Here is a 19,013-nt window from a genome sequence, read left to right on the forward strand (position 1 = left end):
GAAAAATAGAGTAAACAATACTTTTAAAACAAAATTGTGTATGCATGGTCAAAAGAGGAGAACAACAAATACAATCTTTATTTTCCTTTTTTTGCTCTCATTTTAAAAGGGAGGAAATACAAGTGCAGAAAAAAGTGTAGCTCTATGAATTTGAGTCAGAAACTAAAGAAATTTTGTAGAAAGGCTATGCATCTCAACTTTTCTTACAATGGTGTCTTCAGTGATATTATTGACAACAATTATAGGGAGCATCATAAATTAAAATATTGCTTGGGTCAGGGTGAATTCTAATTTCTTCTTTCCCAATATATTCAGTTAGCTTGAGTAGAGATGTAGTGATCCACAAAGATTGGATCTAAACTTCTCCAAAGTTTTAAGGATGTTTGAATCTGGGGGGTTGGCTCAGTCTTCATATGCTGCCTTTTAGTATGCTTATGGCTACTTTTTGTTTTACTTTTATGGATTATCATAAATCTACTAACTGGCATTCTGAATCTGACCCTCTTCAGAAGCGAAGTACTTGCTACTCTTTTGTGTCTGGATATATGATGTACTCTTCAGTAAATTCTGCAGAATAATGATTGATAGAGCTTTGCTTTGCTTCTCAGATTGAGACTCTGGAACATGATCTTCAAGCCGCGTTGGATGAGCTGCAGGATGTAAAGGAAGAACGCTCTTCTTATCAAGATAAAACAGACCGACTCAACCAAGAGCTTAATCACATCCTGGGAGGACATGAAAATCGCATCATTGATGTAGATGCCCTGTGTATGGAAAACAAGTGAGTGTATAGGAAGTCTGCAGTGCTTCTCCTGCATGTACAGTGTGATGGTTCACATGGTACTAGGACTGAGTCACCTTGTTACCCACTGCCTCTAGCGAGAGGTAGCCTTGTCTGAGGTAGCTGGGTATTAGCTCCTTAACACCCCCAGCCTGTCAGCCACTCAAGCACTCTCCTTGAGTTGTGCCAGCTGTGTCTTTGCCTTGCAGGTTAACCAGAGGGGCACCCCAGGCCCCTTGGAGCATTTCCCTGTGATATCCAGCCCCGACACTGGCTACTCACAGAAATCCCAGATCATCCATTCCCCAACGAGTAGTGTACTCAATTTCAGTTTTATCTTAAATCGCTGCTCCTGTGTAATGCACAGCACTTGTGAGCACTTATAATAAAACAAGGTTTATTTAAGAAAGAATAGAGATTTCACTAGAAACGAGTGATGGAAGCAAATGGTCACAATAAAAAACAAAATCGTAAAACTTGAGCTAGGGGGCCTATGCTTATTAGTAGTTCCCTTTCTTATCTAATAAAGTGGGTTCTCCCCCCCCCCCCAAATGTACTGTTGCAAAGCTGGCTGGTTTCCTAGGAACCAGGATCCAGTCTTTCATGAAATACCCCCTCTGCTCAGTGAATGGTTGCAGAGTGTCTTTCTCCACCATGTGATATATGGAATCACTATATCACATGCTACACTTCATGAATAAACACCATGCAAGTGGTGTGTTATGTGTCGTGAGTTTCTCAGGTAGGAGAAAGGAGTTGCTTGTAAAGAACAGTGAACCCTTTACCCATTAGCACCAATTAGCCTCTGTGTCACAGGCAGCAAATTGCTGAAATTGGTGATTGCATCAGGAGCTCAGCCACACCACAGCTTTAAAGAAAATATTTCAAAGAATGTAAACTGACAGATTTGGACTCTTAAGTGTTGTGCTTTGTATTTGTTGTTCGGTTTCACATTTGTTTTTATTCCATCTAAATCATGAACTAGCAGTCGGAATTCATAATGGCAGGCAGCTTATTTGGGTTTTGCTTGGCTGAAATGATGGGAGCGATGCTTTGCAGTGTGTGGGGATGAGGAAGGAGGGAATGGTTCATTTTCTTTGTCATTTTATTGCACAGAATCACAGGCAACGTCAGAAGTAGCCATATTTGTACCCTTCAGACATCCTGCAGTGAATACTGAGACCGAACAGAATCTTGAGCTTGTAAATGTGTGGCCTGAGCACATGGATACATGGTTATGGATCCAGCTTTGACCACAGAAAGGGTTTGTCTTTTTATGGGGAAATTTGCCAATATAGTTATGCTGGTAAATTTGCCCTTGTAGACAAGTCCATTAATTCTCTGTCGCTGCTTTGGAAAGGGGAAGTGCAGCTACAATATGATCTGGGCTCTCTGCTAGGATATTAGAAGAGAGGGCCCTGAAGAGGCTCAGGCCTGGTCTACACTAAAAAATTAGGTCAACCCAGCTATGTTGCTCCAGGGTGTGAAAAATTCACACTCATGAGCAACATACTTTAAGCTCATCTAACCCCCAGTGTAGACAGCTACTGCCTCTTGGGGAGGTGGATTAACTACAGCAACAGGTGAACCCCGCCCGTTGATGCGGGAAGTGTCTACACTGAAGTGCTACAGAGGTGCAGCGTTTCTAGTGTAGACAAGCCCTGAGGTGCATAAGTGCGACAGGCACTCCCTCATCCCTAGCAACTCTGGATTCACTTTTTTTATTTGGCCTGGTCTAAATAGGTGTGTGGTGGTGGTGGTGGTGTTGTTCTGGGTTTTTTTGGTACCAATTTAACTGTTAGTTATGGATGTGATTTTTCTTTTATCCAAAATAATAAATTGGTCCAAACCGTAGTATGGATGCAATTATACCAGTATAAAGGTGTTATACTGGTACAGCGTGTTCTCCTTACCCTATGGTGAGAGCCAGCTGGTATGAGTGTACTTATACCAGTATAACTGCATCCACACTTGATTGTGTTATTTTAACTATACCAGTTTAAAACCGATCTAGCTAAACCAATATAAAAACAGTGTACAGACAAGCCCTTTATTTAAATTTATAAATATCTTATAGGTACCTATTCTCTAAGGTTAAAATACAGAGGGCACAAGTGAATATCTACTGATAATACGAGAAAAACTGACCCATCCAATCCCCCTACCCAGGAGCCTAGAGACTAAAAATGGACTTTGCAGTATGTCCATAACATTTAATTACCTAGAATTTCAGAGTTACAAACACTTCGGGAAGGGAGGTTGTTCTCTGAAATGTTCATAACTCTGAACAAAATGTTATGGTTGTTCTTTCAAAAGTTTACAACTGAACATTGACTTAATACAGCTTTGACACTTTACTATGCAGAACAAAAATGATGCTTTCCCTTTATTTATTTTTGTTAGTAGGTTTCCTTTAACACAGTACTGTACTGTATTTGCTTTTTTTCCCCTTTTTCTCTGATTGCATACTTCCGGTTCCAGATGAGGTGTGTAGTTGACTGGTCAGTTCGTAACTCTGGTGTTCGTAACTCTGAGGTTTTACAGTATACACATCCAGTCTTAAGAGGCCAAAGGTGGGGAAATGACTTCTGAAGTCAAGTATGTCTTCACTGAAGAATTAGCTCAGGCTCTAGCCCAGATGTTGCCCCTAATCTCTAATCTGTGATTGAGCCCAGACTAGTAGACACATCTGAGGGTATAGTCTTGAACTTTGGTGTTGCTTCAGCCTGGGCTGGCAACCTGTCAACTTCACAGTGCGAATGTAGGGTAATCCAGCCTGGCTGCACAGCATTTCAACAGATGTCTCCACTTGGAAGTTCAGAACATAAAAGTATTGTCATCTCTGGCAGTGCCATGAGAACAATTTCATGCTAAGTCAGAGCGTGTGAGCATCCTGCAAATGAATTTATAGAGCAGACCAGTATAATGTACCACAAAGAACCATGGGATATCCCACCAGCAATCCATCCCAGCACATTGGCTAATACAGCATCATATGTGAATGCATATGTCTGGTGTGAGTAGGGCTTTGCAGTGGGGATGCTCCACCTGTGCTAGGTGAATTCTCCAGTGAAGACGTAACTGTAGAAGCCCCCTCATGTGAAACATCCTGCCAGTGGCTCTGTTTGTGCCTTGTGCTGCGCAATGACTAACACATTGCCAGTGTTTAATAAATAACAAACAAACAATATATAGGAGTCTAATGATATATATTATGTATTTTCCAGATACCTTCAAGAGAGATTAAAGCAACTTCAAGAGGAGGTCAACCTTCTTAAATCTAATATTTCTAAGTACAAGGTAGAGTTCTCGTTATGCTGCGCTCCTCTATTTATAGAGTTTAATTTTTTTCATTTGTTTATACACATTTTAAAAGTGTAAAATTGTTTGAGTCTGTAGCACCTTAGAAGCTAAAATTCCATGTGCAATTACCACTTCCTCTTAACTGTAGTTTAAGACAACTAGATAATTTTAGTACCTTTATGTATTTTGTTTACATCCCCAGTCTTCCCTATAGACTTCTCAGCTGTTATGTAGCATAAAGAAATAGCTGCTAGAAATATCTAGAAAGTGAAGGTGTTCTCTCAAGATCTAGGAAAAATTGCTCCTAGTTGGGGTTAGAATGTGACATTGTTCCAGATTGTTGCTAAATGGAGGATTGGTGGTGGTAGAAAATTAATGCTCCTGTGTTTCTACAGAGTGTTAGGACATTTATTATCATGCAGCTGTTCTTTTATCTCCATATTTCCCAACACCAGTACTATTGTTTGGCAAATTTTAATGATTGATATATCTTCCTTATACCTCCACTTTGGGGATAAGCTGTATGCACTCTATTGCACAATAAATTTAGATGCCTGAGTATTCTTCCTCTAACCCTCTGCTCCAACTTCAATCAAAAAACACGTCCTCCATCCTTCTGCATGAGACTTTAAGCCTATTGGTGATGCTTCTTAATTCGTTAATCACTGTTAAGCAGTCACAGCATTCCCTGCCATTCTAGTGAAGTGCAAAATTCCTCCAAAGCACTGCCACCCCCATTCCAGGCACAGACCTGAGAAACTGAGGCCACAAAGCAGGTGCTGTGTGTGTATCTGATTTCTGAAGGACAGTTATTTGGGAATATCTAGGCTCTCAGCTTTAGTAAGAATCATGATTTTGCTTTGAACTCTTCCTAAAAGCCAGCATGTTCTGCTGAAAGGACCTTAAAGAGAGTTTTAGTGCTCTTTTCTTTTCCCTCTTTAAGCATGTCCAAGAGAAATTTTCTGGAAAGTCAGAATTTTATCCCAGACTGCTATTCCCCATGGACTGTTACTGATTTTACAAATGTATTCAACTGTTTCCAGAAATAGGAAAGTTTTAAAAACCCAAGTGGGGTGGTGGTGGTGGTGGTGGAGGGGGAAATAGAAAGAACAGTAAAGGGGGATGGTGATGAGGTGCATAGATTCGTTAGGGTCCCAAAGGCTCTCTTGGCTAGTATATCCAATACTCCAGAAGGAGCCCCCCTCATCCAACCAGCAGTGTAGGGATAGACTCATGCCCTAGAAGAGAAACTCCAGGATTAATATCCCCTCCCTCAGATCCCTTACTCTAATGAAAATGCTTAGGCTAATGTCTGGAAAAAAATCTTTTTGTTTTCTTAGAATGCTCTAGAGAGACGGAAAAATTCAAAGATTCACAGTAGATCCAGCAGCAGTGCACTGACTGGAGTCCTTTCTGCAAAGCAAGGTACTGCATAGATGGAACGGGGTGGTACAGAACCTCATTCTTTCTTCAGTGGGAACTATGAAGTTTTTCCTCACATCACTTTCTTCCTAATCATCTTTTAACCTGCCAGTCAATCTCCTTTTCCTGTCAGTCTGACCCCATAAATTCCCTTCCTTTGCTTCCACCTTTTCACCTTTACATCAAGCTTAAAGTTCTTCTCCTTTCCTTCAAGGCCCAGTATAACTCTGACCCAGATCAGTCTCTTCTTGTGTTATCTCTTTTCTCTGCTAACAATGCCAACCTTGATGCTCTATTTCAGCAGTAATACAGAGAAGGCAGGTTAAGGAAGGTGGAGGCCTGTTAACTCCTGCACTTGGGAGCTACTGTGGCTTGCTTCTCCCTTGCAGGAGGAGTTCTATGGTTTCCTTCAGGAAGAGACCAACAGAGCAATCACCTCATCCCATATGTTTTCCCCCACACACATCCTGAAAAGAGGCGAAGGATCAGAAAAGATGAGGATAGGATAAGTTTTTCCCCCTGGAAATCTTGTCTCCTGCATCGTGATCCTCACCCTCTCTCCATGCACACAGGCACATACCAAACCAGCAGTACTTGTCATGACAGGTTGAAACTCAAGAAGTTCGTCAGCACTGACTGCTCCGTTTATGTCAGTGGTGGCCAACCTGAGCCTGAGGAGGAGCCAGAATTTACCAATGTGCATTGCCAAAGAGCCACAGGAACACATCAGCAGCCCCCCATCAGCTCCCGCCCCAAGTGTCTCCCACCCGCCAGCAGCACCGCCGATCAGCACCTAACCCTCCATCCCTGCGCCTCCCACCCGCCGCGATCAGCTGTTTTGTGGTGTGCAGGAGGCTCGGGAGGGAGAGGAGGAGGCGCAAGGGCGCGGCAGACTCGGGAAGGGGTGGGGGCAGTGGCGTAGCCAGGTGGAGGGATCATGGGGAGCGATAAAATAAAAATAAAGGCGCCACCCGCTGTGGCGCTTTTACTGATGGGGCGGTGCTTTTACTCACCCAGTGGCGCTCCGGGTCTTCGGCGGCACCTCGGCGGTGGGACCTTCATTCGCTCCACGGGTCTTCGGCGGCGGGTCCTTCAGTGCCGTCGAAGACACCAGGAGCGAGTGAGGGCCTGCTGCCAAAGTGCCACCGAAGACCCGGAGCACCGTCGGGTGAGTAAAAATTAAAAAGGTGCCAAGAAATTGACAAGGCGCCACTTGTGCTCAGTGGGGGAGCAGCCGCTCCCCCCCTAGCTACACTACTGGGCCGGGGCCTTGGGGGAAGGAGTGGAGTGGGGCCAGGACCTGGGGCACAGCCAGGGGTTGAGCAGTGAGCACCCTGTAGCACACTGGAAAGTTGGCGCCTGTAGCTCCAGCCCCAGAGTTGGTGCCTATGCAAGGAGCTGCATATTAACTTCTGAAGAGCCGCACGTGGCTCCAGAGCCACAGGTTGGCCTCCCTTGGTTAATGTCCTCTTCGTCATACATTTGTATAGTTTCTAGCCACAGCAGATGACCAAATGTGATCATGCTAGCGGACTTGCTGAGCAAGGTTAATGAGTCCACAGGCTTTCTTATTGCAGAGGAAGTTTCTTATAGGCTGATGTGTGACACACATTGATTGTGTCACATCAATCTCAAACAACCTTAGGAAATCAATAGTTCTAAACATGAAACCTTCTTTGTGGGCATGTTTTTTTCAGGTGGACTGAAGAAAAATATTCCTGGTCTGCCAGTGGCAGGAGATCATAGGATAGAAAAATGAGGCTCTTTCCAACTGAATAGAAATCTGTTCTTTCCAAAAGAAATATTAGCTAAGCAGAAAATGGGTCTACCTATGTTTGTGCTGGCAATTGCTGCGGGACAATGATCAGCTCAAACAGCCACCATTTTTTATGACTGAGTATTATATGTCTGGGTTTGTTTTGCTGGTTGGTTGGAATAAATCTACATTCAGCTAAGTAATGAAACAAAGGTGGATTTGCTTTGTAAGTCTGACTAACTACTTGTGTCACATTTCTGTCCGCATAAATGTAAGACTCATTTTTGTTTTAACATTTTAGTCCAAGAGTTGTTATCGGAGGACCATGGTTGTAGCCTACCCGCCACGCCGCAGTCCATTTCAGATCTCAAATCTTTGGCTACTGCCTTGCTGGAGACTATCCATGAGAAAAACATGGTCATACAACACCAAAGGCAAACCAACAAGTAAGTAGTATGACTTGGAATTTGGGGGAAACCAGCACAGGTGTTCAAAACACTTTTTAAACTAGCATTTGATGTTTGAGCTCTTGTCTAGAAAATGGGAACTTAAAAACAGGAAAGGGAAGGATGGTCAGGTATCTTGTACTCCTCTTACGTGAAACGTCATTGTCATAGGTTTGGTTTAGAGTTGCTTAGCCACAGCCATGACCATTCATAATATAGCAACTTGCAGATTGGTTTTATGAGGCATAAATTGTTGGATTGTAACACTACTGTATGATTCCTATTCTGTTTTGTGATTTAATAAATTATTTATGTTGGACAGTAATCTTAACTATCCTACCTAGTCTAGTCTAATCTAATCTTGCTATCTCACATACTTGGGATTTTCTATAGCAGCCAGCATGAGAATATAGAACTGTCTTTTGACACAGTTTAAGCTATTGGACTGTGTCCTTATGCAACACGAGAAAGTGGGAACTAGAAAGGAAGCATTTCTTGATTGTGTTTAGCCTTTTAGCAGCACTGACTCACTAGTGGTAATCAGAGGTAATTCAGGCTTCTCAAAGGCACATCAGGACCAGATGCCACAAACCGGCAGATATCTTTCATGAAAGGAAGACGAAATACTAAAGGAAACTGGATTGCACTAGAATAGATGACTCATTTTGAAAATTGATAACTCTAATACTTAGGCAGAATCCATAGCATAATTATTAGAAGTGGCAACAAAAACGGAGGAACAGTCTGTAGGCGTACTTAAATGCTTTGGATGAAGCAAGGGTCTGTTGCGCTGAAGGGAGGCTAACGTCACATCAGTACCAGGGAATCTGAGGAGAAATCCAGGCACCTTCCAACTTAGCTGTCTCACTGACTTCCATCTTGCCACCATGTTTCAGTCTAGACCTGTTATGTCGTGGTTCTTTGTCATTGCCCTGCATTATAGTTGACCTGTTCTTGTCTGTAAACTTTGCAAATTGCTATCTAGGCATTAAGAGTGTGTCTTACTAGAGCTCAGAGCGTGCCTTCCAGTCTGGGTAGACAGACTTGGGCTAGGTCTGCTCAAACTTAATGCACTAAAAATAGCAGCATGGACATTGCAGCACCAGGTATAGTTTTTCACTACCAGATAGTTGCCTTTGTTCAACTCTTAGTTAGACCTGATTGTTCCTCACTACTCGTCTGTTTTCCCCAGATCCTAATTTAAATAACCCTTCCAAACTTTGGTAAGTGGAAATAGTTGCAGATATTAATGGGGGGCCAGAGAAGGGATGAATAGAAATTAGAAGCGTAGCCTGAAAAGTAACATGTGGAAACATAAGAATACTTTTGGGTGGGAAATAATCTGGATGAACAGATACTGAATGAGGCACAAACCTGAAAAGCAGTCAAGTTGCAAGATATTTAGTGATGGTATTGGATGGTAGATTGCATGTGATTTTTTGCACAGCAGTGTGACACAAAAAAGGCCATTGCAACTTTGGGCTACATATATGCACACAGGCATATCCCTCTCTCCCCAGCTCTGTTGTGACCACACCCATAATTAGAATACTACATTTAGTCAGAGCAACCTATGGATATTTGGAAGCCACAAACAGCAAGGGGGGATAGGAATTTATTTTGGATACTGCGTGAAGCAACAGGATGAAACTGAAAGACGGCAGTTTATAAGAAAAACATCCTGACAGACAGTGAGACATATTAGGCTATGAGCTAGTCTCCCAAGGGAAGTGAAGGAAGCCTTCGGACTTCTAAAACTAAACTTTACAAACCCATATAAAGTGTTGGGAGTGTGAACTAATAGCAATAAAGGCAGATGATATCTGAAAATAAGAAAGCAAACCAAACTGGTGATGCGGTGTGGACTCACCATGAGGTTTTGATAGGGTGGGAAAGGATACACAGGGGAGGGGAGGGTTTTTTTTGTTGTTGTTGGTTTGTTTTTTGTTTTTGTTTTAATCTGGGACGGGGCACTGCAGAGGTGAAATTGGCAGGGGTCTCATGCAAAATTTCTCCCTGCTCAAGGTTGGAGATGCTCTCTAACTCATCCTACTTGCAAGCTGGGAGGGGAAGCTGGAGAGAGAAGGGAATGTAATGGGAGGAAAGATAACCTAGCTCAAAAAGGTAGAAGCATCTCCTTTCTTCATCCTTCTGTTCCTTTCTTCTTCCCCTGGCCTCCCTTATGCAGAGACCTTGCTGCACAGAAGAATCTGTGAAATCACATTAGGTGTTTTTAACTGCCTGTTGTTTACAGAACCCTCTTAGAAGTTCAGAGATGCAATTTATTTTCCTATCAATTTCCTCCTTTCTTCTTAACCAAACAGTGATTACTCTTTGACATATGGTGCTTGTAACCCCTGAATTTATTTACTACTTTGTGCTCCATCTACATAGACAACATCCCTGGAGAATAGTTCCCAGAATGTGTTTAGTTAACTTGCAGCAGACCAGCAGAGGGAGCACAACATGGGGAAAACAATTTGAACCTACAGAAATGGTGGATCTTATTATTATCACCAAATGGGAAAGAAATGAAAATAGGCTATTTAATATTGCCTTCACTAATCAGTCTTTACAACTGTACTGAGTGCTCATGAATAAGAACTGAGAAATGTGTTAGTCTCTAAGGTGCCACAAGTACTCCTGTTCTTTTTGCAGACCTCAGTTGCTAACCTGTCTCACTGGAAGGAGTTCTTTTAAAATATTATGGATTAAAATGGCTCCATCTTTGTTAGGAAGGACAAGTGGAGATGGATTAGTGATTGGTACAGAGATGGGGATGTGATAACAGACCCACTTCCCCACACTCCAGCCAGGTGAAGTGTTTTTTGAGTGACTGGCCAAACACGTGTTGGTACAATAGGGATTTAAAGTGTTTGCAGTGGGATATACACACAACAGTTGGAAACAGCAGACAAAAGCATCATTTGGCTGGAGATTTGGAACACAGAGTTGTCTTTACTGCATTCTGAACAGGGCTGTGAGCTTTGCTGCTGTTTTTGCTGTTAATCCATTTTTTGTCAAAGGCAATAAGATGAACTCCTATGCGCATATTATAAATAAAAATAGAGTAGGAAAGACTATCGTGAATCGGTGTCAACTCATTTGTCTCCCACTAACGAATTAACCCATTCCCAAAATCCAAAGTCATCTTCACCGTTTGAAGGCTAGGACACAATTATTTTTCAGTTTACCAGTGATGGTGTACTTTTGTTTTAACAGCAGCAGCAACAGGGTGATAGTAGCTTTCAATTAGATAAGACATTAGGCCAATAGCTTATGTTCCTTTGCCACTTGCTGTTGGAATGCAGGGCTGAGAGCTTTTTAAGGAGGCTTTGATCCCTAATCCTTTGAGCACCCATTAACTCTTACCCTTGAGTAGCCCCGCCTCCTGGTTAACTGGTTTCAAAAGCCTGTTCCATAGAGACCAGAGAAGCTAGTGAATAGGAGGAGCAGCTAACTGGAGTTTTGCGAGGGAGTTTAGAGAGGGAACAATAGAGCCAGATACACCTGATTAACATTCTCCAAACTTAGGCTAATAAACACACTCCCATGGGGGAGGGGAGGAGAGGGGAAGCTGCAGGAGTAACTATAATGCAGGCACAGGTCCAGCAGCAGAGTGGGGGATATCCAGTTTATTGCACTGGATGCAGCATGGATGATTACCTGCCTTGTGGACAGGTGGCATATGTGTGCACTGAGTGAACACATGCCATGGCCCTCAGAGACTGAATACAGGCTCTTGAGACCAGAGTGGCTGAACTGGATGAGCTAAGGGGGACAGAGATACATAGATGAGACTTTCCGGGGCACAGTAGAGCAGTCCCACTCTCAGTCTAACAGTCTCTGTGCTGTTGAGGATGAAGGTCTTTGGGAAGGAGAACATGAAACTAGAGTGGAGGGAAATGATCCCATATCCCATAAATGATTCCCATCCTTGACCAGGAGAACCACATGGTGAATTGCCTGCCTGGTGCAGAGGTGGCGGATCTCTTGAGACATCTAGACAGACTTATGTGTAGTGCTGGGGAGGCGCCGATGGTCGTGGTACATGTAGGTACCAATGACATAGGGAAGGGTAGGAGAGAGGTTCTGGAGGCCAAATTTAAGCTGCTAGGTAAGAGATTAAAGTCCAAGACCTCCATGGTAGCATTTTTTGAAATGCACAAAGCCAGTTAAGCAGAACCGCAGGATCTCAATGTGTGAATGAGACAATGGTGTAGAGAGAAGGGATTTATTAGGAATTAGGAAACCTTTTGGGAAAGGAGGAATCTATACAGGAAGGATGGGCTCCACCTAAACCAAATGGAACCAGATTGCTGGCATGTAAAATTAAAAAGGTGGTAGAGGAGTTTTTAAACTAAGGGCTGGGGAAAGCCAATAGATGCAGAGGAACACACGATTCAGACAGACATCCCTTAGCAGAGGCTCTATTAACAGGGATTCTCTCTAGATTAGTAAAGAGGAGAGGATAGAATTTGATAAAGTACAGGGAGGAACTAAAGAGAATAGTCAAATGAAAGAGTCCCATTCAATTACATCACATGAAGGCAGACAACTAAATTTTGACAAATGTTATAAGTGCTTGTGTACAAATGCTAGAAGTCTAAATACTAAAATGGGTGAACTTGAGTACCTGGTATTAATTGAGATTATTGAGCTAAGAGGCATCAGAGAAACTTGGTGGAACGATAATCAATGAGACACTATAATACCAGGGTACAAAATATATAGGCATGTCAGAGTAGGTTGTGTGGAAGAGTGGCAAAACAGAGACAAAAATAGCAACAATCTTAATTGAATCAAACTCTACCATAGAATCTCTGTGGATTGAAATTCCAGGCTTGAATAATAAGACGATAGCAGTAGGGATATACTACTGACCAGCTGACCAAGGATGGTGATTGTGATTGTGAACTGCTCAGGGAGATTAGAGAGTCTATAAAAATAGAAAAATGAATAATAATGGGGGATTTCAGCTATCCTCATGTTGACTGGGTACATGTCACCTCAGGATGGGATGCAGACAGACACTTTTAATGACTGCTTCTTGGAGCAGCTGATCCTGGAACTGACAAAGGGAGCACAAGATCTGGTCCAAGAGATGGATGTAGCTGAACCACTCGGTAATAGCAACCATAATGTAATTCAATTTTACATCCTTTTTAGGGGGGAATACTAAGCCCACCACAATAACATTTAACTTCTAAAAGAGGAACTACAAAAAAAAATGAGGAAGCTAGTTAAACAAAATCTAAAAGGAACAGTCACAAGAGTGAAATGCCTGCAAGCTGCAGGGAAGCATTTTAAAAACACCATAATAGAGGGCCAAATCAAATGTATACCCCAAATTAAAAAGAATTGAGGCCCAAAAAAGTGTCATGATGGCTAAACCGAGTAAAAGTGGTTAGAGACACAAAGACATCCTTTAAAAATTGGAAGTCAAATCCAGCTGAGGAAAATGGAAAGGAGCATAAAATCTGGCATGTCAAGTGTAAAAATATTATGAGTCAGGCCAAGATAGAATTTGAAGAGTAGCTAGCAAAAGGATTAAAAAAGCAGAAATAGGAAGCCCGCTAAACAATCAGTGGGTCCACTGAACGATCAAAGGAGCACTCAAAGAAGACAAGGCCACTGTGAAGAAGCTAAATGAATTCTTTGGATCAGTCTTCATTGCACAGGCTGCGAGGGAGATTCCCAACCTGAGCCACTCTTTAAGTGACAAACCTGAGGAACTGTCCCAGATTGAGGTGTCAGCACAGCATGTTTTGGAGCAAATTGATAAATTAAACAGTAATAAGTCACCAGGGCCAGATGATATTCACCCAAGAGTTATAATGGAATTCAAATATAAAATTAGAGAACTATGTACTATGGTATGTAACCTATCGTTTAAATCAGCTTCTGTGATAGATGACTGGAGGGTAGCTAATGTGACACCAATTTTTAAAAAGTCTCCAGAGGCAATCCTGGCAATTACAGGCCAGTAAGCCTAACTTCAGTACCAGGCAAACTGGTTGAAACTATAGTTGTCATAATTAAAAGGGAAGGGTAACAGCCCTCCTGTGTACAATACTATAATCCCTCCTGGCCAGAGACGCCAAAATCCTTTTACCTGTAAAGGGTTAAGAAGCTCAGGTAACCTGGCTGACACCTTACCCAAAGGACCAATAAGGGGACAAGATACTTTAAAATCTTGGTGGGGGGAAGGCTTTTGTTTGTGCTCTTTGTTTTGGGGGTTGTTCGCTCTTGGGACTTAAGAGGGACCAGACATCAATCCATGCTCTCCAAATCTTTCTGAACAAGTCTCTCATATTTCAAACTTGTAAGTAACAGCCAGGCAAGGCGTGTTAGTTTTATCTTTGTTTTCTCAACTTGTAAATGTTCCTTTTGCTAGAGTGTTTATCTCTGTTTGCTGTAACTTTGAACTTAAGGCTAGAGGGTGTTCCTCTGGGCTCCTTGAATTTGATTACCCTGTAAAGTTATTTTCCATCCTGATTTTACAGAGATGATTTTTACCTTTTCTTTAATTAAAAGCCTTCTTTTTAAGAACCTGATTGATTTTTCCTTGTGTTAAGATCCAAGGGTTTGGATCGGTGTTCACCAGGAAATTGGTGAAGAAGTCTCTGAAGGCTTCCCAGGGAAGGGAATTAGCACACTGGGAGTGGTGGCAGCAAAAGCAGATCTAAGCTGGTAGAGAAGCTTAGAGGTTATAGACTCATAGACTCATAGACTCATAGACTTTAAGGTCAGAAGGGACCAATATGGTCATCTAGTCTGACCTCCCGCATGATGCAGGCCACAAAAGCTGACCCACCCACAACAGAATCTTCCAGCCTGCGACTCCTGCCCTATGCTGCGGAGGAAGGCGAAAAACCTCCAGGGCCTCTGCCAATCTACCCTGGAGGAAAATTCCTTCCCGACCCCAAATATGGCGATCAGCAGTACCCCGAGCATACAGGCAAGAGTCTACAGCCGGACCCTCATTTTACCCGCGATGGCACGTTAATGACTAATTGACTAAAATCACATAATCCCTTCAAACCATTCCCTCCATAAACTTATCAAGCCTAATCTTGAAGCCAGAAAGGTCTTTCGCCCCCACCGTTTCCCTCGGAAGGCTGTTCCAAAATTTCACCCCTCTGACGGTTAGAAACCTTCTTCTAATTTCAAGCCTAAACTTCCCCACGGCCAGTTTATATCCATTCGTTCTCGTGTCCACATTACTACTCAGCTGAAATAATTCCTCTCCCTCCTTGGTATTAATCCCTTTGATATATTTAAAGAGAGCAATCATATCCCCCCTCAGCCTTCTTTTGGTTAGGCTAAACAAACCGAGCTCCTCGAGTCTCCTTTCATAGGAAAGGTTTTCCATTCCTCGGATCATCCTAGTGGCCCTTCTCTGTACCCGTTCCAGTTTCAGTTCATCCTTTTTAAACATAGGAGACCAGAACTGCACACAGTACTCCAAATGAGGTCTCACCAGCGCCTTGTATAACGGAAGCAGCACCTCCCTGTCCCTACTAGAAATACCTCGCCTAACGCATCCCAAAATAGCATTAGCTTTTTTCACAGCCACGTCGCATTGCCGACTCATAGTCATCCTACGATCAACCAGGACTCCGAGGTCCTTCTCCTCCTCCGTCACTTCCAACCTATGCGTCCCTAACTTATAACTAAAATTCTTATTAGTCATCCCTAAATGCATCACCTTACACTTCTCACTATTAAATCTCATCCTATTATTTTTACTCCAATTTACAAGGTCATCCAAGTCTCCCTGCAGAATATCCCTATCCTTCTCCGAATTGGCAATACCTCCCAACTTCGTGTCATCCGCAAACTTTATCAGCCCACTCCTACATTCGGTTCCGAGGTCAGTAACGAATAGATTGAATAAAATCGGACCCAAAACCGAACCTTGAGGAACCCCACTGGTGACCTCCGTCCAACCCGACAGTTCCCCTTTCAGTACTACCCGCTGCAGTCTCCCCTTTAACCAGTTTTCTATCCACCTCTGGAATTTAATATCGATCCCCATCTTTTCCAATTTAACCAATAATTCCTCGTGCGGGACAGTATCAAACGCTTTACTAAAATCAAGGTAAATTAGATCCACCGCATTTCCTTTATCTAGAAGGTCTGTTACTTTCTCAAAGAAGGAGATCAAATTGGTTTGGCACGATCTGCCTTTCGTAAACCCATGTTGTAATTTGTCCCAATTGCCATTCACCTCAAGGTCCTTAACTACTTTTTCCTTCAAAATTTTTTCCAAGACCTTGCATACTACAGAAGTTAAACTAACAGGTCTGTAGTTACCCGGGTCACTTTTTTCCCCCTTCTTAAAAATAGGAACCACATTAGCTATTTTCCAGTCCATCGGTACCACCCCCGAGTTTACAGATTTATTAAAAATTATCGCCAAGGGGCTTGCAATTTCTCGCGCCAGCTCCTTCAATATTCTAGGATGGAGATCATCTGGTCCCCCTGATTTAGTCCCATTTAGCTGGTCAAGTTTGGTTTCCACCTCTGATACTGTAATGTCAATCGCCCCTCCTTTATTCCCCTCTATCCCGCTCCCTCTATTCCTAAGCCCTTCATTAGCCTTATTAAATACCGACGCAAAATATTCATTTAGATATTGTGCCATGCCTAGAGTATCCTTAATCTCCACTCCATTTACATGCTTCAGCGGTCCCACTTCCTCTTTCTTTGTTTTCTTCCTATTTATATGGCTATAAAACCTCTTACTATTGGATTTAATTCCCCTCGCGAGGTCCAACTCTACACGGCTTTTGGCCTTTCTCACCGCATCCCTACATGCTCTGACCTCAATAAGGTAGGTTTCCTTACCGATCAGCCCCCTCTTCCATTCTTTGTACGCTTTCTGTTTTTTCTTAATCGCCCCTTTGAGACGCCCGCTCATCCAGCTAGGTCTAATTCTCCTGCCCACTAACCGTTTCCCCTTTCTCGGGATACAGGCCTCGGACAGCGTGTGCAACTTCAGCTTGAAATAATCCCAGGCCTCATCTGCCTTTAGCTCTCTAAGTATGTTAGCCCAATCTATTTCCCTAAGTAGTTGCCTTAATTTATTAAAGTTGGCCTTTTTGAAATCGTAGACCATAGTCACAGTTTTATTTCTGTTAATCCTTCCATTTAGTTTAAACCGAATTAGCTCATGGTCACTCGAGCCAAGGTTGTCCCCTACTATCATTTCCTCAACTAGGTCCTCACTACTCACCAGCACCAAATCTAAAATGGCATCCCCCCTTGTCGGTTCAGCTACTGCTTGCTGAAGGAATTCATCTGCTAGCACGTCTAGGAACATCTGAGCCCTATTATTGTTGCTAGCATTTGTTCCCCAATCTATGTCTGGGAAGTTAAAGTCCCCCATGATCACACAGCTCTTATTAGTTTTTACTTCCTTAAAAACATTAAATAGTTCTCTGTCCGCATCCAGGCTAGATCCCGGCGGTCTATAGCACACCCCAAGCAGTATCTCAGGGGAGGCTCTAGTAGTTCTTTTACCCAGTGTAATCATTGCCCAGACAGACTCTGTCTTATCCATTCCATCAGTTATTATTTCTTTACATTTTAGTTCATTATTCACATACAGTGCCACACCCCCACCTTTACCTTTTTTCCGGTCATTCCTAAACAGCACATACCCTTCGATACCTGTGCTCCAGTCATGACTACCGTTCCACCATGTTTCGGTTATTCCTATGATATCAGGTTTCATTTCTTGGACCAGGAGCTCCAGTTCCTCCATTTTGTTACCTAGGCTTCTCGCATTGGTGTATAAACATCTTACCGTATGCTGTCTGTCCTTTTTCTCCTTAGTTATGCATTTTGGTACGGACCCCCTAGTGTCCATCCGCCCCCTCCTTCTAGTGTCCAATTCCCTACCCCTATCTATATTTGCGCTTATCTCTTTGCCCTCATTTTCAGTGTTGGAATCTGGCGTGGAGATTAACTGGACATCTCCCAACCGTCTCCCCCAAGTTCCTAGTTTAAAGCCCTTTTGATGAGATGAGCCAGCCTCCCTCCCAGAAGTCTATTTCCTTCCCTACTCAGGTGAAGTCCATCCCGCGAGAACAGCTGTCTGTCCCCGAAAGCCTCCCAGTGGCCATACATCCCAAAGCCCTCCTTATAGCACCACTCCCTCAGCCAGCTATTTATCCTCACAATTCTGTCTGCCCTTTGCTGTCCTTCTCTAGGAACAGGCAGAATCCCACTGAAGATAATCTGAGCCTCAACTTCCTTAAGCGTCCTCCCCAGCCTCGCATAATCTCCCTTGATTCTCTCTAGCGAGAACCTAGCCGTGTCATTCGTTCCTACGTGAAGGACGATCAAGGGGTTCTTACCCGCTCCCTTTAGGATCCTTTTCAACCGCAGGTCCACATCCCGTATCTTAGCGCCCGGCAGACAGCACACCCTTCTGTTTTCCGGGTCCGCCCTGGTCACAGGCCTGTCTAACCTCCTCAGTAAGGAGTCCCCAATCACATACACCTGCCTTTGCCTAGGGGCAGCGCAATCTACCAGTCTATCCCCTGTTCCCTGCGGCCGTAAGTCCTGTCTGTCTCCATTTACCCTTATAGTCCCCCTGTTGCCACCCTGTATCCTCCCGGGGCCGAGTATTGGTGCTGTCTCCATCAACTCCTCCCCCCTGTCTATTGGACTAGCTGCCCTTCTTTTCTTCCTCTGCCTCCCACCATCAGTTACCAGCTGCTGCGTCCCCTCCTCGTTAGCCAAACACCCAAACCTGTTCCTGAGTTCTATTTCCCCCTCACTAGCCCTCCTTTTCCTTGGCCTGCTTCTCACGGTCACATGCTTCCACTGCTCTTGTTGTCCTCCTGACGTTCCCCCCTCACAGACCATAGCCCCCGCTTCCACCTGCACCCCCGAGCATTCCCCTTCAATTACCCCTTGCCTTTGCTCCATTAGCTGTTCAAACCCCCTTCTAAACTCTACCAGGGTCTCTACCTGCATCTCCAACCCCCGAACCTTTTCTTCTAACAGAGCAAGTAGGCGGCATTTCATACAAACATACCTCTGATCCGTTGCACCTGCTAGGACTATATACATACCGCAGCTGCTACATGCTTTCATCTGCATTGTGTCCCCTGCTGCTTGGCTCATGGCCGCTATGGTCTCTGCCTGCAGCCTCTGAGGGAACAAAGCACACCGACTGCCGCGCCCTCCTGCCTCCCCTTCCACCTCCCCCTGTAAACTCCCACTTAAACTCCCCTGTTTGCCGACCGCTGCTCGCTGCTAGCTGCTCGCTGCCTGGCTGGGAGGCCTC

The 19,013-nt window shown here is 43.6% G+C and overlaps 1 protein-coding gene across 1 annotated transcript in view; it reads left to right on the forward strand.

Moving 5' to 3' along the window:
• CCDC149 (coiled-coil domain containing 149) overlaps positions 1 to 19,013 on the forward strand; it is a 75,360-nt gene that overhangs the window by 42,303 nt on the left and 14,044 nt on the right. The window contains exons 6-9 of the mRNA XM_065405350.1: positions 609 to 781; positions 4,009 to 4,081; positions 5,425 to 5,509; positions 7,564 to 7,708. Of these exons, the coding sequence (XP_065261422.1) occupies positions 609 to 781; positions 4,009 to 4,081; positions 5,425 to 5,509; positions 7,564 to 7,708 (476 nt within the window). The remainder of the gene's footprint in view (positions 1 to 608; positions 782 to 4,008; positions 4,082 to 5,424; positions 5,510 to 7,563; positions 7,709 to 19,013) is intronic.

This window comes from Emys orbicularis, chromosome 5 (assembly GCF_028017835.1).
Source record: "Emys orbicularis isolate rEmyOrb1 chromosome 5, rEmyOrb1.hap1, whole genome shotgun sequence".
NCBI lineage: Eukaryota > Metazoa > Chordata > Testudines > Emydidae > Emys > Emys orbicularis.